Source organism: Notolabrus celidotus, chromosome 22 (genome assembly GCF_009762535.1).
Source record: "Notolabrus celidotus isolate fNotCel1 chromosome 22, fNotCel1.pri, whole genome shotgun sequence".
In the NCBI taxonomy this organism is placed as follows: domain Eukaryota; kingdom Metazoa; phylum Chordata; class Actinopteri; order Labriformes; family Labridae; genus Notolabrus; species Notolabrus celidotus.
The window spans coordinates 6,423,150-6,447,773 of NC_048293.1; the positions used below are offsets into that span (position 1 = coordinate 6,423,150).

General features: G+C 38.9%; 1 protein-coding gene across 2 annotated transcripts; it reads left to right on the plus strand.

Annotated features, from left to right (window-relative positions):
- Positions 1-1,419: 1,419 nt before the first annotated feature.
- keap1a (kelch-like ECH-associated protein 1a) lies at positions 1,420-24,553 on the plus strand. Of its 2 annotated transcripts, XM_034675649.1 has the most exons (13): positions 1,434-1,955; positions 5,911-5,939; positions 12,339-13,231; positions 15,515-15,714; positions 15,816-15,972; positions 16,339-16,431; positions 16,703-16,849; positions 16,959-17,065; positions 17,796-17,925; positions 18,115-18,311; positions 20,252-20,457; positions 21,691-21,867; positions 23,520-24,553. In XM_034675649.1, the coding sequence occupies exons 3-13, from the start codon at positions 13,019-13,021 to the stop codon at positions 23,696-23,698; spliced, it is 1,806 nt and encodes a 601-aa protein (XP_034531540.1). In that variant the 5' UTR covers positions 1,434-1,955; positions 5,911-5,939; positions 12,339-13,018; the 3' UTR covers positions 23,699-24,553. The 2 variants fall into 2 exon arrangements, with proteins under 2 accessions (XP_034531539.1, XP_034531540.1); XM_034675648.1 differs by lacking the exon at positions 5,911-5,939 and having other exon boundaries at positions 1,420-1,955.
- Positions 24,554-24,624: the final 71 nt, after the last annotated feature.

Below are 24,624 nucleotides of genomic sequence, written 5' to 3' on the forward strand. Positions count from 1 at the left end.
TATACAAATAAAGATTGATTGATTGATTGATCAATCATGGGTCAAGAGAAAACCCAAAAAACTTTGAATCCAATTGGTGAACAATTGTTACCATGTTTGTATGTTTGTCACAACAACTACAGTACATCTACTGGTTGGATTTCGACTAAACTTTGTGGAAAGGTGTAGCTTTTGTCCAGGAAACACTGTTTAAGTCTGATTATGTCCTATTAATTGAAAAGGTAGTCATAGAAGGACTTGTGTCACAAACAAGGACCTGGCAAATTCCTGTACATGGCATGCTGTGCTTTAAAGATTGTGACCTGTTCGCTTATTATTAACTGTCTTTATGTTTTAAATCATGCAGGGTTATAAATATGATAATAAAAGTAATTTAGATTTGACTCCATCTTATTCAGTGGTGTTTGCTGTATCAATGTACTGTTCCTTTATGGCTCCAATTTCATCCACATTGTGAGTGTTTGATCAGTTGATAGCTTTTAGTGTGACCTGCTATGTTTGTAAAAGCGTCTTGAGATACCGTTTGTTGTGATTTGGCGCTATACAAATAAAGATTAATTCACTGATTGATTGATTGATTGATTGATTGATTGATTGATTGATTGATTGATTGATTGAAAACTTTGGATCCAAGTGGCGAACAATTGTTACCATGTTTGTATGTTTGTCACAACAACTAAAGTAAATCTACTGGTTAGACTTTCACTAAACTTTGTAGTTGCCTCTGTAGCTTTTGTGGATAGTGACTCCATCTTACTCTGTGGTGTTTGCTGTATCAATGTACTTTATGGCTCCAATTTCGTCCACATTGTGAGTTTGATCAGTTGATAGCCTTTAGCGTGACCTGCTGTTTGTAAAAGCGTATTGCAATAACGTTTGTTGTGATTTGGCGCTATACAAAGAAAGATTAATTCACTGATTGATTAATTGATTGATTGATTGATTGATTGATTGATTGATTGATTGATTGATTGGTCAAGAGAGGACCCAAAAAACTTTGGATCCAAGTGGCGAACAATTGTTACCATGTTTGTATGTTTGTCACAATAACCAAAGTACATCTACTGTTTAGATTTTCACTAAACTTTGCCTCAGTTGTCCAGGAAACACTGGGTTTTTTTTTTTAATAAGTTATATATATATATATATATATATATATATTTTTTTTTTTGCACCTTTATTAGAGTGGGCAGGACAGTGGATAGTGACTCCATCTTAATCTGTTGTGTGCTGTATCAATGTACTTTTCCTTTATGGCTCCAATTTCGTCCACATTGTGACAGTTTGATCAATTGATAGGCTGTAGTGTGGTTAATATAATCCTGTAATTGTTCATGAGTTCCTGGAGGATTCACTGTTCTTTGTAAGATAAACCTCAGTCATGATGATTCATCAGGACAGAACTGAAGTGGGCAGATCCAGAGCAGGTTTTCCTCGATGAATCATCGATCAAACTTCATAGGAACTGTTGGATTTCCTCTTAAATGGGCTACAGCTCCTGAGTGTGTAGGCGTGTATTTTGGTTGCTCTCGTACGGATGGCGTGTTTCAGCTGTGTAACTGTTATATAATCCCCGCTGAAGCCGCCGTGCCCTGGCCGTGGTTCAGTTTCAGTTTTAAGAATGCTGTTTCTGACTTGTTGCCATGTAGGTCTCTGTACATGCGTGTTACCTCACACTGTTTGCAACGCAGCCACTCCAGAGTTGCAGAGTCATGTTGGTGTAGAAATTCCTCCCCAGAAGCAGCAGCAGCAGCAGCAGCAGCACTTCCACGGGCTTTGGACGTAGAGCAGCATGGAAACTCATAGCGAAGCACATTTTGCTTTTTATTGTGAGGAGTGACAGATGTGTTGGTTTCCTGACAGGACAGAAAACCTCCAGCGGTTGGACGAGTTACACTTTGACGGCTATCTGTAGCTCCGGAGTTAAACGCCTGTGGTTGAAAAGCGGATTTTCGGTGAGTATACACAACATTTACTTCATAAAAGTGTAGTTATAAACTCAAAATGGACGCACCCCTTTGTGAAAAATCACAGTAATACTCGACAAGGGTTGTCGTAAGCAGAACTCGTGACATTTGTTGTGTTACTTCTTACCACTTCGCCATGATAGCAGCATTTCTTTAAACCATACGGTAGCATATCCGGTAGTTTTAATGTCACTGTCGACCACTCAGCTCGATTCCTCGGTTGTGTGAAGATTTATAAAAGAGGATCTAAACTTTTAGCCCACTGATTTGTCCTCGTGTGTAAGAGAGCTAAGTGTCACATTGAGCTACTTCGTGTGTGGCACAGAGTAAGCTACGAACACTCACTTGTTAGGTATTTGTGGAAAAAAACAAGTCACTTAATCGATTAATCATTCAAACCTATGAGCAACAATGTATGAAGGTCCTGTAGTTGTGAGCTGTGAGCATTTGCTTCTTTAACCCTTTATTTATTTCCCTAGATTAGCAGAATGCAGTTGTTTACTCCTGCCAAAGCAGAGTAAAGAAGACCCAAATACAATAATTATAATAATACATATTTTCATCCAACTTTTTTAATTCAATACAATGTATCTATGTATAATTTGTCAATATAACACAGTTGATACACAGTTAAATGCTACAACACAGTTAAATAGTCTATACAGTATAATTCAGGCAAATAAACCAGTCTAATACAGTTGATGATACTAACATACAGTGGTGGAAAAAAAAATTCAGACACCCTTAAAATTTAACACAATCTCAAATATTGCAATGAAATATCTGTGGAAAAATCTTTTTTGTGTTTCAAGCATTAGACAGACATAAACAAATACAAATTATATTTTTTTGTTTTATTGTTTACAAGAAAAACTAACAAAACTAAATTCCTGACAGTTTCAATATGTCAGTTCTCAACAGTGTCGGTATCAAAGTCAACAAATACAGAGAATGTGTTCAAAACTGAACAAAAGATAAATAATGCAGGCTGTGACTGTTGTAAAAGAAATTGCACTTCAAGACCTAAGAGTGATTCAATGCAATATTTGGTGTGTTCAATTTTTTTTCCACCACTGTATATATAATTATTTAAAACATTTATTAGCCTGTCAATTAAAATTGTAATCATGCTTATTGTTAGCAGAAGCCCAAAACTATGCATTAACCCTAAAACTAACACATATTCTTTATATTTATGACTCTGTATTTTTTGAAACATCTAAAAAAAAAAACAGTGAAAATTGCCATAACAATAAAATTGAGACCAAGATAACAGTCTTGTTTCATCTGAAGAATAATCTCAATGAGTGAAGTGATACAACTAAAAGATGACTTTTCTGCCTCATTTTAATTTCACATTCAAGATTTGCATTAAATAATCTGACTTAAGTGATTACTTCATATATCAAAAATAACTGCTGAAAGTAGACTTAATGATTACATTTGTTTGTTTTGTTATAGCTTTATTTATCAGGGTCAGATACAGTATAAATAGACAGTGTTTATCAAACTTGCAACACCTGTAAGGTATATTAGGTACATTAAGATACAACAAAACACACATTTAGCAGTGACACAAAGTACAGAAAATCAAACATAAGTGCAGGTTTGTTGCTCAACTAACCAGGACTTGGTTGCTCTCTTAAACATGGTGAAGTGTTCAATAAGTTTCAAATGATCAGGTCGAGAGTTCATCGTTTTACATAAAAAGCTGGCCTCAGCAGAACTATTGACTGTACTGGGAAATATGACATCATTTATCACCAAGCAGGAAAATAAATTACCTGTTGGGTCATAAACTCTAGGGAACCCATTATTGATTACTTTAATAGTTAATCATCTACAATTCTTGATGATTGAACAGCTGTTTGAGATATTGTAAAGAGCGCCTGAGATGAATGTGAACGTCTTTTAAGCATGACATTTAACATAATATATTAGGGTAGGAATAAAAGATTTGGACTTCTTTTCTCACAGTATGCTGAAATTTTACAAACTATTGACGGATAGATCAAGAAGTAGTTCCTGTAATCCATACTATAATATAGCAGCAAATATTTGAATACCATGAGTAGGAAAGCTCCAGTGGAGCACTATGACAACATTAGAATGATCATATTGCTGCTCTACATGTGTCAATACATTAGGTTCAGCATGTTCCCAAATGTTTACCAAGGGATATCTTTGTAGAGTAATAAATCAGCTCAATTTATTTTGTGCAGTATTTCTGTTATGGTGAATTTTCATTCAGGAGGCAACATTGAGTGATTGTAACACTTCTTTCTGAAGCAATAACTGAGGTTACCTTGCCTATTTCCCAAATAAAAACTGCTTATCTCCAACACATTGGGAGTTTACATTGAGGCTGTCATGGTTAAAGTATGCCCTGTTGCGTAATAGACAATGTACTTTAGTCGTCACCATTAACCTCTGACCCCAGTCAGCTGCCCCAGCAGCTAAAAGATGAAACAGCAGAAGAGCTTTGCTTGTGTCACTGCTGTTACAAAACTTCACTAAAAACATGTAGTCATTACAGCTCAGCAGTTTTACACACCAAAGGTTACACCAGGACATCTTTACTAACTATGCAAAATGCTGCACTATGGTATGTCATATGCTCAGCTTAATGCTGACTATACTGACTGATGAGTTCACAGTGCTGTCCTGTCTACCATCTGCCAACAGAAACGGTCTGTAAATGGTTAACTCTCCCTCGTTGTGCCTCTGTTGTTTCATTTCATAGATCTGCAGTAAGCTAGGCCTGTGATTTATGAAAAACAAACACTCTAGATGACAAAATCATTAGTGGAAATGACGCTGTGTTTATTCTTGGTTTCTGAGCAGCACAGATCTCTATTTTTTCAGTCATTCAACAGCCATTTGAGGGGGAATCTGGCAAAACCAGCAGTTCTACAACCTGCAGTGTTAGCGGTCAGGGCCTTGGTCAGACAGGCATTTCTAGAAAACCTCACTGAAATCAATAAACTGTTCAGAAGCAGCGTTGTAGAGTAGTAGTAACCAAGCTCTGCAGTGTGTATTTCCACCATAATTCACTGTTACCTCCTTAAAGCCTGATCAGCAGAGTAGTGCTGGCTGATCTGTCCAAATACAATGGCCCTTTATGGAAAAGTGACTGAGCTCTACTGTATTAATAAACACTCTGACTTTCTTTCGCTCACTCCTCCCTCCTTAAACTGCCTTCCCTCCTGCATGGTCCCTAAGCTCATTCTACGGTCTCTCTCTCTCTTTGTTTTTCTCTCCCTCAAAATCTTTCTTTCTCTGCTTCACTTTCCCTCCTTTTCTGTCTCGCACACTTCAAGTCATATGACTGACTGCAGGGTGAGAGGTGAGGGAGCGCGAGGCTGAACAGATTTGATTGTGCAACTCTGCAAAGCCTTTAGACCAAACGACCATAACCTTCTAGAGGTTCACTCAGTTAAAAAAAAATTCAGGTGAATACAGAATCAGATTAAAGCCGACTAAAGAGGAAACAAATATGGTTATGAAACATGTGCTGTAAGTATTAACAGTGGAATCTGAGCCTTTTCTTTTACTGTTTAAAACAAACTGGTTGTGGATGTAATACTGATACAGGTAGTGATAACAGGCCACATTCTCCAACTCATCAGCTGATTTGTTCTGCCTCAACCTGTGGCATTGATTGACAAGAAGGAATGCAGTGACCTCATGTGTTTATGGAGTTGCCCTGGGTTTGTGATGTTGTCAATAGAGACATGTTGAGTGTCTGACTGCAATGTATCTCAGTAATGTGTATCGAATTCCTGAGAATGCAACTTTAAATCCAGCGTAAATATTCCAATATTCCACCTACTTCATGCTAGTAATGAAGCAGAGTGTATCGTTAAGCTTTTTTAGCTCAACATTTCCAGATGCTTTTTTTTATTACATTATTTATTTATTTATTTTACCTTTATTTTGATAGGACGGCTGCAGAGAGACAAGACATGTGGGGTGAGAAAAGCAGGGATTGCATGCACCAATTCCTATGATCCTACGACTAGAGCCGGGTGATAAAACGATAATGATAATATCATTTTTCTCAATATAAATATTACAAATGTACAATGAAACGTTGATGTATTTAAACCTGTTATTTCACCCCCCAACCACTGGAAAGGGAGGGGGCGCTAGTGTGTCTTGAATGCTAGTTCCCATCCAGCATTAAACAGAATAAGATGTTGGCATGGAACAGCCAATCATGTTGCAGGGTGAGAGGTAGGCAGGCTTAAAGATGTTTGGAGAGCAAACACACAGCGACACTGAAAAATACGCCAAACCTACCAGCTCATAGCAGAGTGAAAATATGCTCCTCAAGAAAGGCCACAAAACTTCATTTGTTAAGATATTTTGGTTATTCACTAGACTACTAAATCCCAGATACGGGCTAACAAACCGTCTGGTTTCTTAAACTTTCACTCAGGAGAAAAAAAAATCTGCCTTTAAAATTATATGATAGAATGATTTGATATTTATCGTGAAAATTATCGATATCGACTGATATGAAAAATGTTCTTGTGATAACATCTTTTTCAATATCGCCCAGCTCTACCTACGACCACTGGCGACGAGGTCTGCAGCCTCTGTACATGGGGCGCCTGCTCTACCAACTGAGGGAGACTGACCCTGTTTCCAGATGCTTTCTCCTAATCTGATGCATGGTCTTTTCAAAACAACAGCAGTCTTTTTCTTTCAATACTCGAGCCAGATGAATACCTCAGTCAGGCTGATATCATCTCTCAATAAATGGCTGTTCAGAAGCACCGCAGACACCATGTTTGTGTAATACAGGAAACACAGAACACTATTCTGTATATTTTTTCAACTTTAGAAAGGCTGCTCAGGCTATGTGAAGTTTTAGATTTGTACACATCAAAATGTTAAATTCATAATTATGTTGGAAGGAAAAGTGGAAAGCTTGGGGAAAAAATGCGAATTAGCTTACTTTCAAAGAGTTTAATGAAGGGATAGATATAGCTTTCACATCTGTTCAGTAAATATGAAGCAACATCTGTTGTATCATTAGCCTAGCTTAGCATAAATTCTGTAAGCAGAAAGAAATAGATTTTTAGTTCAGCCCAACTTTAAAGTCACAAGTTCTACCAAGAACTGGCCCACTTTCAATCAATAAGTTGTTGTTAAACTTTTGATTTTATTAAACCAATAAGATAAAGTGTATTGAGGTTTAGGTTAGGGATGGGAATTTACAGTAATCCTTGTAGTTGATTACTCGAATTACCTAATGAACGACTACTCCAGTACTCACAATTATTATTATTTTTTAACCGTAAACAAAAATAATAAATAAATAAATAAAAGTCCATTTTGGTTATTAGCAGGCTAATCTTCTCCGCTCTGGTTTCGTCACGACGATGTGTGAGAACAGGGCTAGCATTTTTTTTCGAAGTACATCCAGACATCACTTTTTTTAACTGACATGTCGCAGGTGTAACATGATGGTTTTGTGTTTGTTGTGCTTTTGCTTTTGGTGGAATAATATGTTCCTAGAGAGTTGCCGTAGCTGCAGGCAAACAGTTGTTTTTGCTGAAATCTGGCTCGGTGTGTTCTAAAGCTGAAGCCGTGGCCGGAGAAGTCAAACGTTTATATCCTGTTAATTATTTTCCTACCTAGTACATTCAGTTAAGCAAAAACAAAAAGCACATGGTCACACATGTAACGCTGTATGAGTTCAAGTCATGTTGCCAGGTGCGCGAGTAATGGGGTCAATGGCGAGTACTCGAGTATTCGTACCCATCCCTATTATCTACTTTTTATTGATACTGGTTTTAAAACTCCAGATTTAGTGTTGCTCTTTTAATTAGTTCACATTAGCTTGTATGCTAACAGCTGTTAGCACTTGTATCAAGGGGCGCATTAATTGAAAGAATATAATGAGACTCTTACTTAGCTCTTTATTGGAGGCAGGTGCATCATAACACATACAGTAATTACATTAAACTTAATTACAGTGGATATGTTGTCTACAGGCACCTCATTGGGATGATAAATATCTTAAATGAAACACATTTTAATTTCATTATTCATTTTTTGTACTCACATTTACTAATTCATGGTTAGTCATAGATTGATTTAGGCATACATTCTTTCAGATCTGATCAGAAATGCACAGATAAGATCTGTCTGGAATACTCTTGTTTTGTTTTTGTTTTGTTTTGTTTCCTGTTATGCCACTGCTGTGCTGAAGCATCAGAGGCATGCAATTGTTGTTTTTTGTGTCCCTTTTATATTAAGTTAAGACAGACAGTCAAACAGGTTCCAGTTAGTATTCAAATTAACTGGATGTGTACACCTACTTGCCCTGTCAAAAGGGAGGAGATTTACTACTTGCTCTGCAGATAGGTGTGAACATAGATATGACTGAGCTTTAGGGAGACAGTGGAGTGTTTGGTCAGCGACAGATTCATGTGTCTGGTAGGAGTTCATTCATGCCTTTTGTAGCTTTAAATACAGAGTGTGTTCTCTTTGTGTGTAACATCTGGCTGCTGTCTCATTCAGTCCTCTGTGACTCAGAGTGGTTGTGATCTGAATCAGACTCTTGTTTGGCTGAGCTCTTTGAAGAAACGAAGAAGATTAGAGACCTTAGAGCACAAATGTCAAACTTTACGGCTTGTTTTTGAGGGGTAAAAGCGACTCTTTGATGTCCTGTGACCTGAGGCTGTAAATGCAAATTATTTTCATTACTGATTAAAGTGAACACAGCTTCAACTTCCCTAACTGGATCTTTTTCCATTCTCTTCCTGGCCTGGCAACTAATAATATAAGAAACTAAACAAACAAGCAACCCCAATCTATACAATCCCCCAAAAACATTGTTTTGGTAAGAGACCAGGTTGTATAACTAACTGATCAAACAGGGAGAAAGACATCTGAATGTTAGAGCTGTCACTCTGAAGTGAGTGCTCTGTTGCTTCACCTGCCATGTAAGCTTCTGTTAAAGAAGACTTGAGTTTCCGTAGAGATTGTACCCAATAGCAGAATGAGAAAAACGCATACTGAAAGAGACGCTAAGAGGAGAGTCGGAAAAGTAAACTTGAATGTTGTCTGATAACTTTTCTCTAGATTCAAATCTTTGACATAAAAAGAGAAGGCTTTGTGTTGCAGCTCTGTTTTATTCTTGTTTTCCACCGGCCCGTCTTAGCCATACTCTACTCGACTTGACTGGACTCTACTCGGTTTGTGTTGTGTTTCCACAGGCGTAGTACCTCGTGTCAGATACCAGTTTTTCATACCTGCTCTGCTCTGGTTCCAAGCCAGCTGAGCCAATACTAAAGGTCACTGATTGGTCAGAGAATGTCGTCACCAAAGAGTCATGAGCGCGACGCCCAACACAGGAGTCAAACCCGCCATTTTTCATTTTTCAAAACTCTCCTGTACTTCTTGTTCGTGTTTCTTCTTGCCGCCTGCAGCCTTCTTTTGCTTTCCTCTCTCGCTCGGCCTGCGAAAAAAAGCCACAGACCGAGCAGCAAGTACACCATTGTCTCCATGTCCTCCATTGTTTGTGATTAGGGGTGAGCCCGACTAAGGATTTGTTTAGTCGAATCTGATTCATCAGATTTTGCCCATAGTCGACGAATAGTCGAATGTTTGTTGTTTTTCCTTATTGACCCAAAGTCTGCATGATGGTGACCGCATGACAATATTACACATAACCCTTTACAATTAAGAGACTCGTAGCTTAAAGTCAAAGGGACAACAGAATATTATAAACTTAAATCTTAGATTTTTTAAATCTATATTGCAAAAACAACGAGGTGATGAAGGAGAGAAAACTCAAATAAGGCCACCATCCATTAAACATGGAATCAGGAGATATTTAAACAGTGTTCACACAGCAGAGAGCAGCGCTGCGGAGGGTAGTTTGTCCAACTTAAGGCTAAACATTTGTATAATGTTCAAAATCAAACCTGAACCAGCTAAAGGGTTTTTAAATCTCTTAGAGAACCTTTTAAAACAGTCTTTCATCACATCTTTGTCTGCTTGAGTCTTTTCACATTGTACGCGAGGAAAACCATCGTGTTTACAGGCAGAAGTGCGCTCCTTACTTTGTTGACTGTAAATCCTGTCTTTGAGAATATCCTCTCTGATGATGTGGAGGTGGATGGGATGCTGTGGATTGTTTTTGAGGCTTCGGACAGCTTTGGGTATCCCTCCTCGTTCTTTTGGCCCCGTACAGTTTTTGTGTGGTCCGGTAATCCTTGATCTCACAGCCCTCTTCATGAAGCTGCTCCTCATCTTCATCATTATTTTTTAGGATCAATTGAAGTTTTATTTCCTGACATTTTGAGCTACCATGAACGTAGAAAGATTTAAAGGCCAGCTGAGGTACGTCTGCTCCACAGGTCCCCGCTAAATGGGAGAGTCCACCTTTAATTACCAGGGGAGATTTAATTACCACTTTAAGGAGATTTAACACTTCAAGAGCTGTTCTTAGAATTACATTAAATAAGTCTATATTTATATCAAAATAGGCTAAATGAGACACTATTTTTACGGGAAACAGGAAAATAATGTAAAATTAGACATTGATCACCCCCATGGTTTGAATGGAATGATCCACGTTTCATATGCAAATATTCGACTATGAGATTGACAGTCGACTAAGGCTCGTTAGAACGAATCGTCGAATATTCGACTAACTGGGGTCACCCCTATTTGTAGTTGTTGTGTTTGTGTCGCGTTCAAAATGACGTGAACACAGTTTCGCGCAGCAGTTTCGCGCAGCTATGTTATGACGAGCCTACCCACCATGAGTCGGTACTCGGGCTGGTGGAAAAGATACCCAAACTGAGTGGAGTCAGTCGAGTAGAGCTGGAACTGTGTAGTGGGAAAGGGCCAATAGTTTCTCAAGATGTCGATTCAGCTCAGTGGTTAAATTATGTGCCCCATGTACATGGACCAAACCTCAAATCTGGTGGCCTGGGTTCAATAGCATTTCATAACCCTGCTTTCCCTTCCTCTTTTCCTACTCTATCCACTGTCCTATTACCCCAATAAAGACATAAAAGCCCAAACTTATGGTTGTAATTAAATCATTTCTGGTACATAAGAATAAATACTATAAAACATACACTCAAATGAGTGTGTTAGAAAAATAATGCAACATTTAAAATGTCACAATACATGTTTCTGAATGTCTTATGTTCTATCCATGATAAGATAAGATAAGATATTACTTTATTGATCCCCCGGGGGGGAATTCAGTTGTTACAGCAACCCAGACATAAGTACAATCAAGAGGTAGTTTCAATAAGTAAAATAAAATACAATGAGTAAAAATAAAAATAAAGATAGAATACAATTTAGATATATAGAATGTCACAAATGGAATTTAGATGAAATAGCAGTAATTACAGGCAGTATTAAAAATGTTTCAGTAGTGACAGGTTGACATGGTGTGATTATGGTTGGTAATGACAGATTAAGCAATAAATACAAATAAATATGGGTATGTAATATGACCGTGAGTTGTAAACAATAATAATGTAGTATAATATAATATAATATTGCAAAGATAATTATACAATATAATATATTATGCATTATAATGCCATCAGCAGTCAGAGAGTCACCAGATGTAAACTATCAATTTAAACAGCTCTTTAGATGTGACATACTAAAGGTAGAGCACCTCTCAATGATTAACCTTTTACAAGCTGAATGCTGTAATAATTGATTCATAAAAGTTGTCAATGTTTCCTGCCAAATCAAACTCTATTTTTTTTTTTTTTCTCTTTTTTTTTCTCTCTTTTTTTTTCTCTTGTCTGCATATATATTTCTGGTTTGTGTCATGTTTGTCACAAACTGTCAAATATTAATGCAATTTATTCTTGCAGCAAAAGAAAAGAAAGAAAACCTTTTTCTTCTGTGCTTGTGACTGTGTGCATGCAACCATCACCATTCCTCTTAGAACTCTGGCCTATCTTTTATTGACAGCTAATATCATGTTCTGTAAAAGAGGGCGTGCACACCTAGGTGGGCCAAAAAAAAAATAAAAAATAAGAGAAAGTGAAAGAAAGATTACATAAGGTTATACAAAGGGACAGGGAAAGAGAAAAAGAGAGAGACCTAACACACTTAGATGGAGATCCAAATCAAACTCTAAGCAAAACAAGACAATTTCGTCACATGAAATCTGCAGCTTGAAGCAGCTCGATTGAAGACATTTTTTCTGTTTCAGCTGCAAGGAAGTGAAACCATGTGTGTCATACTTACACACCCAGACACGCACACACGGAAAAATAAATGACACTCGCATGGTTTCATAAAATTACTTTCAAACCACGAAAAGTACGAAAGCATATCAACTCAATCTGTTTCTTTTCTCTTTTTCAGGACAAGCATCACTGCAGATGGGGTCATAGAAATCTCTGCAGATATACATCACATTGTGTTGTTACACATACATGCCAACCACTTCTCCTTTTCCGGTGGCACACTGAAGCACCGAGGACTCTCTGTAATTTCAGAATGGATTATATTGAAAACCCTGAATCTGTAAAAACAAAACCTACAGTTATGACATAGTCATGGTTTGACTGCTGCTGTGGGAACAGTCTTATCTGGATTCATAAGAATGAAGGCAGTCATGTCGGAGCTCAGATCTGTGGATGATGGACCAGTCTGCAATTTTGTTTACCCTCTGTATTTGTGCAGAAAGTCGTGTGAACTGAACTTTGATGTCGCAACAAGCTTTTTCACTGGACTGTGTTATCTGCCTGGTGGCTTTGGGTGGGAGGATCGATGGATAGTAGACTACTCCTGTCCCTAATTTCTTGGGAGATGCCTTTCTGCTGAACAGATTTTTGAGTTAAATTTGGCAAAATGGAGGAACTAAGAACATCTGCTCACTGGAGCTTTTGCATTAACCAAAGGAGTTTCCTCTTTTGAAATCCTGACCCCCATGGGGTAAGAACTAAACAAAGTTTGGGCTATAAAAGACTGGAAATCTGAAAAGGATAATCCCGCCAAAAAAGAAAGAAAAAAAACTGGAGTACTTCTTTACCACTCTAAGGATGAATTGCCCTTTGAGGAAGAAACGTCCCACGCGTGACTCTGATTTCTCGGCTATTGCAGTTCCTTCCATGCATGGATCTGGGTATCTTGACTACACAGTCGAGACCCATGCATCCAGATCCCTCAAAGTTATGGAGGAGTTCAGACAACATGAGATGCTGTGTGATTTTGTGCTACACGTGTCATACAAGGACAAGACAGTGGACTTCAAGGTGAGACACTCCTAAAACAATTCAAACATTAGAACTCAGTTTGCTCCAAATCTATGAACTAGCAGTGTATGGAGGAGTGAAACTGACTAAACCTAGTAGAAAGTTATCAAGTGAAATGGAATGCATAAATTAAAAGCATAATTGATGCGGAATTAATAATTTGATAACTCAAATGAAAAGCAAATGCAAATGGTTGACTGTTTTTGTGTCTGTAAAGGCTTGTTCTGCCTTTATACTCCAGTCCTTACCAGTAATTACAAAATCAATTCTCTTTGAACCCTCCCCAAAGAAGGGTGGTTACTCAGCAAGTAGTGTAAGTTTGGAAATAACTACAGAATACAATATGTTTATGTCACATGTATGATTGGTATGTCCTGTACTGATCCACTCAGAGGGAAGAATTATGTTCTAAATTGAGTAAAAAAATGTCAAGTTACATTTCAATAGGTGTGTGTTTTGAACTACAAAATTGGATTTTGAATATAGATCATGGATCTTTTTCTTGACACACATCGCCTGTAGTAAATATACATTTGATGAAGTTAAAAGCATATCGTCTGCAAACATCCAAGTATAGCATTGGCTAACTACGTTGTTAGCTTTGACTTGAAAAACACAATCCTTACAATGCTGACTGTGTGGCCGCTTAAATGTAGAGTACAGGACATAGATAACTTAATGTACACCGGCTGGTGTTCATTTGAGGAGAAAGTTTGATTCAGCTAACTACGTAGCTTAAGAAAGCAAGTACTTTAGTGTGTTCATCAACGGGTTTTAGTTAAGCTAGCTAGCGGTACAGTACTACCCCTTGTTTCGTAATGTTAACATGTAAAAAGAACTCTATTGGCCCTTTTCCACCCGCCTGTCTTAGCACTACTCTACTAGACTTGACTCGACTCTACTTGCTTTGTGTTGTGTTTCCACGGGCGCCGTACCTCGTGTCAGATACCAGCTTTTCGTACCTGCTCTGCTCTGGTTCCAAGCGAGCTGAGCCGATACTAAAAGGTGACATTAACGGACTGCCGGCCACTGATTGGTCAGAGAATGTTGTCACCGAGCACCGAGCGCCACGCCCAACACAGGAATCAAACCTGCCATTTTAAAAAAACGACATCAGTACTGTACAATGTCTGCACGCAAAGTTTCTCAGTGGTCCGTTGAAGAGGTCCAGACTTTTTTGGGTCTAGTGGCCGACAAATGAAGCAAGTACACCATTGCCTCCATGTCCTCCATTGTTTGTGATTGCTGTGTTTGTGTCGCGTTCAAAATTACGTGAACGCAGTTTCGCGCAGCTGTGTTATGACGACCCCACCCACCGTGAGTCAGTACTCGGGCTGGTGGAAAAGGTATCCAAACTGAGTAGAGTCGAGTCGAGTAGATTCGAGTAGAGTCAAGTAGGGCTGGAACTGTGTAGTGGAAAAGGGCCATAAATGTTGTCCATCTTGTACTTTTGTAGTCTTATTAAAAACTCGGCGACTCTAACTAGCATCTTTGCTTGACATCGTTCTGCCTTGTGGAAAATGATGCATATAAATAGTTTGAGTTTCTGCCAAAAATTAAGATGCAGAAAAATAAATAATAATCTAAAGGAACTTCTGGTTTTGTTGGCTTTGGCGACCCTCTGTGGAAAAAGCAACACTTCTTACCCCTCTGTTGATTTTGTCCTGTACATGTCAAATAATGTTTAATTTTAACGACAAAGTAAAAACTCATTCTTCTGTATTTTAACCATCAAATGAAACAATCTTTAGAATCTTGCTGGGGAAAATATATTAAAGACACCTACACCAACTGGCACTGACCTCAAGTAGCAGTCTCAGTCATTAGATTAACTACATGGACATAATCAATCTTTACGCAGATAGTGTCGTTTGCTTTGGAGGGTTATTAAGAGACATACATTTTAATTTTAGACTGTTTTGTAACCAGCGAAAAAATCCTGGCAGTAGCTTTAATTTTAGTGAGAATTTGAAAACTAGATTAGTAAAACATGGAAAAAACATGTTTTTCTGATTTGTTCGTACAAATGAATTTATGACAAACTTTGTTCTTCGATTTTATTTCTATTGATTAAAAAATGAATAAGTGTTAAACTTTTTACAATTGAAGGTTGCAGCTTTAATCTTTTTACACTCCATTGTAACAGTTCAGTCAATAGTTGTATTTCTGATGTATTCACTTACCTTTAAAGTGTGCTTCAGAACAGTGACTGTTTATTATTGAGTCATTAACAAAGTGGAAGGAACACAATTTTTCTCTGTCACTAAATATATTTCATTCCAGGTGCACAAGGTAGTCCTGGCCTCCTGTAGCCCCTACTTCAGAGCCATGTTCACCAGCAGCTTCAAAGAGTGTCGAGCCTCTGAGGTCACCCTGCGCGACGTCTGCCCCCAGGTGGTGGGAAGACTCATCGACTTTGCGTACACTGGCAACATCACAGTGGGAGAGAAGTGTGTGCTGCACGTGCTTTTAGCCGCAATGAGGTGAAGATATTATGCACCTTAACAGTAATATGCTTTGAACTGTACTAAGAATACTTTGCACACAGGAAGTCATGGATTTTTCCATCGTTTTTTCCAATAAGGTATCAGATGGAGGATGTGGCCAAGGCATGTTGTGATTTTCTCATTAAGCACTTGGAGCCTGCCAATGTCATCGGCATCTCCCGCTTTGCAGAGGAGATCGGCTGCACGGAGCTGCACCAGCGGAGTCAAGAGTACATCAATACACATTTTAATGAGGTAAGGCGCAAATGTAAGCACTTATATACAGTTTATATTGAGCAACATGGAGGTGTTTTTAGTGAGAAACGTGACCTCTCATTCACTCCCTCTATGCTGCTCCCACATAGGAAAAAGAAAAAACATGTATTGGTTTGGCTCCAGTTCTGATAACTGCGTGGCAACAATGTTAAATACTGAATCCAGTGACTGTTGATCTGTTTTGAGGGCACACTCAGCACTTTGTTCTCAGCAGTTTACCAGTATTTTTGCAACATCTGAATGCTCCCTCTGTGTGTCTCATCTAAAATGTTTTGTTTTGTACAGTAAATATTCGGTCGTCTGTATGCTTTTATCTGACCATGCTGTGGTGTTATGTTGTCCTAGGTGATAAAGGAAGATGAGTTCTTCAGCCTCTCTCACTGCCAGCTGCTGGAGCTCATCAGTCAGGACAGCCTCAAGGTGCTCTGTGAGTCAGAGGTGTGTAACATAAAAATAACACATTAATACAATGCAAGGAGAAATGTTTCTATCACTGTTGAACAAAATTGTAGGTACGTTTTACTACAGTCACAGAAAGAGGTAAAAACAGAAGGAAAACTGCAGGAATTCATTTACAAAATGTGCTCTGTTGAGTCTGATTCTTCTATTTTTTTCTCAAGAATAGCATGTATTAGAAATCTGGACAAAATGCTATATGTCAGTATATTTATATGTGCAGAACAAACCATATCGTTGTGTCTGATATCAGGTATATAAGGCATGTACAGACTGGGTCCGCTGGGATACAGAGGGCAGAGCTCAGTACCTTCATGCCCTCCTGAATGCTGTTCACATCTATGCTCTGCCGCCAAAGTTCCTAAAGAACCAGCTGCTGTCCTGTCCCATCCTCAGCAAGGTGAGCCACAGTCAGACTGTCATCTGGCAGAGATGATTCATCAGATGACATTTCGGCCAAGTAAAGAAAACTATTCATTTTGAATTCCTGCCCTCTCTTTTAACTCTAGGCTAACTCCTGTAAGGACTTCCTGGCTAAAATCTTCCAGGACATGACACTGAGGAAGCTGCCTCCTGCACCTAACCGAGGAACTCAACTCATCTATGTGGCCGGCGGGTACTTACCTACTACTGTCCTTTCAACAACATTACTGTTTGCAGATTTATGGCTAGTTTGAGATACTCTGCATGATTAAGCACAATTTATGGAACCTATTTCTGATATTTATTATCACTGAGAGATAACAGGGAGTGTGCTTAACAAATGAATGAGTGAGCTGTTTCTACAGCATCAGTGTCCACTTGAAATGCACAGCGTTTGTGTTTTTCTCAATAGAACAGGCAGTAGCTCGCCATGATTTTGATGGTATGAAAAATTCAAAGCATTTGTTGGATACAAAGAAGGCTCAGCCTGCCACCCAGTGGCCATTCTTGTAAGGCCATTCTAGTGGCCTTACAAGAATGGCCCCGTTTTCTGGGAGGCAGAATAAAGTATGGGATGAATTTTTAACCTTCATAGAACTACCATTATAATGTTTCTTTTGAATTGACTACTGAAATTTTACATTGGCTAAATAAGCTATTTTTGGAACAGCTGAAAGTCCTATTATCCTTTATTGGCAGTAGGATGTTGGGATGATTAAAAGAGCAACGAACATTTCTTTAATTGGGTACATGTCTCATTTAGAACACAGATGTGCTGTGTGCTTCTGACATGAGGGAAAGAAGTTTACAGTTCCAGCAAATTAAGCGATTGGCTATTCCCTTTCTGTACTTTTTAAAGAATGCATGTAAAATCAAGAGAACATTCAGCATAACACACTCACCGTTTCCTCGTCTCTGTGCAGATACCAGCAGCATTCACTAGCCTCCATGGAAGCTTATGATCCCAGGAGGAATGTGTGGCTGAGACTGGCTGACATGGGGGCCCCGTGCAGCGGTCTGGGAGCCTGTGCGCTGTTTGGACTGCTCTACACTGTAGGTTGCACCCGTTACGTCACACAACTAAAGGAATGTCATGATCGTGGTTCTAAAAGGCACTAAAAGATGGTGAAATACACTACAGAAACATTACATGTTGCTAAAGAAGACGGAAAATGGTCTTATGTTTGTTTTGAAACATGTAAGAGATCAGCTTTGCTCCAATCCTTTATTGTGTGAATCCAGGTTGGAGGAAGGAACCTGTCGCTTCAGAACAACACTGAGTCCAGCTCTCTGTGCTGCTACAACCCTATGACCAACCAGTGGAGCCAGCGAGCCTCCCTTAACATCCCCAGGAACAGAGTCGGCGTGGGTGTGGTTGATGGATGCATCTACGCTGTCGGAGGCTCCCAGGGCTCCACACATCATAACACGGTGGAGAGGTGAGTTATTTCTAAGGTGTGTGTGTTTCTGGGGTGAGGATTTTTTTTTTTAATTCAACCACGCACTCGAGAAGTAATTTGATTTTAATGACATCTAATTCACAAGGATGAGTGTAATGAGTACAGATTTCTTCCGTGCATTTACCTGAGTGTAAGTATGGATAATGGCATGAGAGGGGTGAGATGAAAAGCTGCCATTCAACCTAAAGAGCAGTTAAGAAGTTTGCAGGTATTCCTTTTTAACCTAATTTGACAACAACACACACTCCTTTACAACATGTTCAAACACACTTCTAAAGAATGTGGATCCACTCGGGAATGCTTTGCTCTCACTGCGGTCAGGGAGGAGTTTTTAATATTTAATACTTAATGTGGCTTTCAATCAGTCCCAATAAATTAAAACAAAAAATCTCTGAGTCATCTTATGTTACTGTTCCTTCTCAGAGCATATTCAAATGACTGTGCTTCACTTCAACCTCAATCCCTTGTTACATTGAAAGGTATGGATTTCTAAAAGAGATGCTACTCAAAGGAGGATTATTATTAGAACTCATCAGACGCCACTTGGAAGTCTTTTCATGAGAAGCTGCTAAATATAATGAAAGCTGATAAAAGTGTTGAAATGGAAATTCAACGTGAAACACGTCAGAAGAGATTAAAGCTGTTTATTGTTACAATAGTTGGCAGAAACGGCTCCCGAGGACAGTTCCCCAATGAATCCAAGCAACATGTTTGAGATTCAACAGGGAGCTGAAGCTTCTTTAATATGCTGTTTTATTTATTTATGTACCATCATGCAGTAGATTCAGGGTTTGGTGTCTGCACAGTGACCTCTGAAAGGGCCAGCATTTCCTAAGGGGCACTTTGCCAATGTTTTAGGGCTGATTATGTAACATCAGACACCTTCCTATCAGCAGATAACAGTGCGACAACACCTCATCCCGAAACCTCATAATCATTAACCAGTGAGAGAACATCATGTCCCACTTACCTGCCCTGTGACTTCTTTGTTGTTGGTAGTTTCTAGTATTGAAGGAGCAGATCAATATATTATGAGGTCATGTTGCCAAGAGCATGATGTAGAGACTGATGCCACCGTCATTTCTGTCAGAAAAACATGGCTCTACAACTAGTTTAGCATTAATCCGAGGCAGATACAGGTAGGCCAACTCAGTCCAAAGGTAATAAACGCGGCTGCCAGGACTTCTGAAACTCACAAATTAGCATGTGGTGTTCTGTTTATTGAATCTGTGCAAACATCCAAGAGTCAAAAGTATCACGTTAAGTTGCACAGCGGTTTAGTTAAAGCACCAGGCAAAGATACAAGTCCTGAAAAATGTGTCCTTTCTTTGACTGAACAAGACCTTTAGTTAGCTAGCTTTAAAGTTCTGGTAGGCAGACTCGGCTAAGATGATTTGTTACTACTTCCAGGCTGACTGTCTCCAGATTAGAGGCTTTTTTTAACTGACAGATATTAATCAATCCTCTCATGTATCCATCTGTAGGAAAGTGAGTTAACTTGTAAGATAAGACATGTACCTCTCAGTACATTTAGACAAATTTGATGTTGGCCCTTGAAACTTATTTTCACATATATCATGAGCTGAAAAATGATCAGATGAAGTATTTGCAGACGTCTGTTGGACTGCAGAATCACGTGGACTTTCTCCTCTCAGTCTGCTCTCAGCGATGCTCCGACCTCTTTGGCTTCAAATAAAGCTTGTCAATAGTTGCCAAACATGGTTGCCAGCTTAACCTAATCCACTTAAAGTTGACCGGCTCTTGTACATTGAGAAGGTTGCTCACACAGCCTCTGGCCTCTGAATCCTTTAAAGTTTGCAGCGCTCGTTCTTTCATTCCATTATTTTCGTTGAAACATCCGAAACATTATTCCGACATGAAAGCAGCTCGATGCTTTATTGACTTGGTTTGTTTTGCAGGTGGGACCCGGAGTCTAACCGCTGGTCCTTTGTGTGCCCCATGTCTGTGGCCCGTCTGGGAGCTGGAGTGGCAGCGTGTGGGGGGGCTCTTTATGTAGTGGGGGGATATGATGGGCAGAACCGGTGGAACACTGCTGAGAAATTCCAGCCTGACACTAACACTTGGCACCAACTGGCACCCATGAGCACCATACGCAGTGGATTGGGTGAGTGAGTGAGTGTGTGTGTGTGTGTGTGTGAGTGTGTGTGTGTGTGTCTGTGTGTGTGTGTGTGTCTGTGTGTGTGTCTGTGTGTCTGTCTGTGTGTCTGTCTGTGTGTCTGTCTGTCTGTGTGTGTTCCTTTGATTATTAAAAAAAATTAATAAATTAGGCCAATTGATTTTGGACTTTGGTGTCCTCTCTGCACTCAGCCTTCCAAAAAAACCCAATAGGTGACTTCACCCTAATTTACAGGGGTGTGTCAAGATTGGTGGTTGTGGGGTGGCATGGGCCCCTCTTGAAATCTTGGCCACCCCTGGTGCCAACTAAATATCCTACACTATCATAAGGTATTTGCCTTGTTGTGGGCGGGACTTATCAATCAGTCAATCAGTCAAGCTTTATTCATATAGCACCTTTCATACAAATCCAGTGCAACCCAAAGTGCTTTACAGCGATTGAAAAACAAGACGGAAGCAGAAATAAAAAATATGGCAAGACATATTAGGGGAAAATAATAATAATAATAATAATAATAATAATAATAATAATAATAATAATAATTACAATTTCAATTACAATTGAATTAAATAAAGACTAATGCACATCAACAATAAAAAATGTCTTATTAAGATAAGTTAAAGCATCAAAATTAAGAATACAAATAGTTAAAAAAAATTGATTTAGAAGGGTAAGATAAGAGTTGAAAATTAAACAAAGGCTAAAAATATCAATAAAACTTAGTAGATAAATAAAATAAATAAATGAATGAATAAATACATAAAAAAATATATATATATATATAAAAAAAAAAATATATATATATATATATATATTTAAGCCATGTTGCAACAGGCTGCTTGTAGCTTTCTTTGCATTTTAATGTAACAAATTTTTTTTGTTTGGTTATTTAAATGTGAAATTGAACATTACATTTTTTTGAAGTGCTTAGAGAATATGTTTTAATATTTGTCTCCACTCTGTTGTTACCTGTAAAAAGGTAAAAATGACACCAAAAATTATAACATTTGCATGAAAATGTCATGTTACTAGCTAAGGTAGATACGATTAAGTAGGTCTATACGATAAGGGTAAATAATTGCCTCAGTTTGGCCACACCAGGGGAAAGTCTGGACACTCTTTGACTAGAACCTCCGATAGAGCCAGACTTCCACTGTTCTTCTTTTTCTGTTCTGGTTCCAACAATACATCCTTTGAGTTAACTCTTTTGTGTTTTCCCAGGACTTGGATGTGTGAACTCCTACCTCTACGCAATAGGAGGATATGATGGGCAGAATCAGCTGTGTACTGTGGAGCGTTACAATATAGCCAGAAACCAGTGGGAGCCCCGAGCCTCGATGCAGTACTGCCGCAGTGCACATGGAGTCACCGTCCACCAGGGGCGCATCTTTATCCTTGGTTAGTTGTATCACTTAAAACAAGTTGTAACCATAGACTGTAAAAAATATGGACGTAGTATCCGTGACGTCACCCATCTGTTTCTGAAGAGCTGTTTTGAAGCCAATCGGCTGCGGCAGGCATATTGCTTCTGTCAAGCCAGTGTGACGTAAAGAGGCGGGCTTTGAGCCTCCTAGCCAACAGCTGCAGTGTTCCCACAGGCAGCTGTGCCTCTCATTGGAAGACTAGTAATCTCAATATCTTTGAAATTGCTGAATTAGAAAAAAATTCACCCCCCTCACAGTGAGAGGACGTCGAGAAATTAGCTATCCAGACTACACTCATCTTTTGTACCAGGCTGTAAACATGTTTATTAATGCTGCAAAGATCGTCTTTTCCCCATTCATGTGTATGTGACTTCCGGTACTTCCGGAGCCAGCCTCAAGCGGATCCTCGATGATCTGCAGCTTTTAACACTTCCGCATTGACTCAGATTTTTAGACCGGAGGTTGCCGCTTGGTTGTAACATAGATTAGATTGGAGAGGAAAATGTGGTTTTTTTTCTTATTTAGTTTATGTATTCCTATTAGGGATGACCACAAGTAATCGATTATCGATTAATTGATTGTTAAGAAATTACTCGAAACACACATTTTTGTTATCAATTTTCCGTCACGTGGAACAAACATCATGTGGTCTCATATTACATTCATCTATCAGGGAGGTGTTTTAAGTTTAAAGCATGTTTCGATGTGAATCAGCTGTTAAAGGTGTTGAGCACAGCGGAGACGCTCAGCTGGCGGTTGCGGCTGTGCGTCAGGTCTGTACGTGCGCTTTTTAAAGAGGATCAATACAAAACTGCTGCCAACAACGACACGGACACGAAGGTTCACAACTTTAAACAGGATATTTCCCGCCTTTGGATACGAAGGCAACAGACAGGTGGGAAATTCAGGTACGCTATGTTTACAGACCAGCAACATCAGAGCCGTCTGAGCTTTTCTGCAGCAGGACTGATTATGACCCGGTTGCGCTACCGGCTGACGCCTGACCGAATACACATGTTTAATTTTCTTAATAAGAACGAGCAGACAGAAAACTGGACACTGTGAGTCTGAAGTTCTTTTCTGTTTGTAGTCTCAGGCTTCACTTTATAAGATTATGTCCGCGGAGAATATTTTAATGAGCCTTATCGTTGATATTCTGCGTGTCAAATGTGTACCCGTATTCAATCCCGTCAGTTATTTGCATTTTGTTGCTGTAGAAAATACAATATGGGGGGAAAACAACCTATTTGTCATTGTTTTTGACGTAAGAATAATAATGTTTTTTTTAATCAATTAATCGATAATTGATCGTTAACATTTCCAAAAATTGATCACGGAAAATACTTAAAATGTACATCCCTAATTCCTATTTAAAGATAATGTGAGGAAGTTTTGATTTGCATAGGTGTTGGCGCCCCCTGTGGACAAAGCGATACCTCTACTCTCTTTGATGATGTTCCAGTGCATATGAAGCAGTGCTTTCTGTCAAAAATAGAATCCTGCTTTCTTTTAACATTATAATAATCAATTTATGAAGAGAGTTTGCTTTAATACAGTTAAATTTAATTAAATTATTCCTTGATACAACAGTCCTCTTATTGTTTCTTTAATCTGTTGGTTTTTCAGGGGGCTTTAACCAGCATGGCTTCCTGTCCAGCGTTGAGTGCTACTGTCCAGAGAGGAATGAATGGACTCGTGTCACAGACATGCCTGTTGGGCGCAGCGGCATGGGCGTCGCTGTCACTATGGAACCCTGTCCCGGCAGCCTGCCAGAACAAGAGGAGGACGAGGACAGTGCCACATAGGTGGGAAGAAATCTGCTCAAATCTCAAGTGTTGAATACAGTCGTAAGTGGTGCTGCTTTTCAAGAGGGGATGAAAAAGAAAAAAAAACATTCCTGACATATCCCTGTCCTGTTGGATCTTATTTGTATCCCACTGTGGAGTCCTGCAAGTAAGGTCTGTGTGGCAACAATGAAGAGGAAGGATATTATTTCTACATCTGCTGGGGGAGCAGGTTGGAGAAAAACTGGAAGCAAGACTTAAACCCTCCAATGAAAAAGGTGCTACAACTGTAATCATAAAGATACTGGTACTATTTAATTAAATAATATTATTCCAAAGCTGTTTGCAATCTCTTCCATTGTTCAGTTTTATTTTATAAATTTACAAGGAGAACTCTGAAAGATTTCAGCGTGTTGATTTCTTCTTCTTCTCTACCTCTGTCTGTCTAAATGAGCACTTTTCTAGAGTGTCGTCTGAAATTGTGCCAACATAGTTTCACGCAGAACTGCCATTTTTGTTTAAATTTCATTGATCTTTGTTTGTGTGCACTCACTGTATTTTATTTTGTGTGTCTGAAAATAAAGTTAACCAAGTGTTAGTGATTAACAGATGATTTCTCACATGTGCACTGAACTTGGTAAGCACAGTTGTGTTATTACTGACCTCTGGTTATTGCAGTTATCTGGATTCATACACTGAAGTGTGTTGTGCATGTATGTAACAGCATATGCACCGCCACTAGATGGTGGAATTAGTCCAAAAACAGCTGTACGCCTCAACATACAAGTGTTCTTTTTTTTCTTGATAAACACTGTAATGTTCTGTTTGGATAAATATTATTTTGTTAATGCTTTAAAGCTCAGTTAGAACAATTGATAACAGCAATTTGAGCCTTCAGTCATTTTTATTCCAGCAGTCCTAAAGAAAGAGAGGGTATTGTCGGAGTC

Excerpts from the sequence above, each read along its gene's own strand:
- keap1a (XM_034675648.1), top strand. The coding sequence starts at position 13,019 with ATGAATTGCCCTTTGAGGAAGAAACGTCCCACGCGTGACTCTGATTTC. Across the intron at positions 15,715-15,815 it reads GTGCTTTTAGCCGCAATGAG|GTATCAGATGGAGGATGTGG; the intron begins GTGAAGATATTA and ends TTTTCCAATAAG. Across the intron at positions 16,850-16,958 it reads CCTGTCCCATCCTCAGCAAG|GCTAACTCCTGTAAGGACTT; the intron begins GTGAGCCACAGT and ends TTTTAACTCTAG.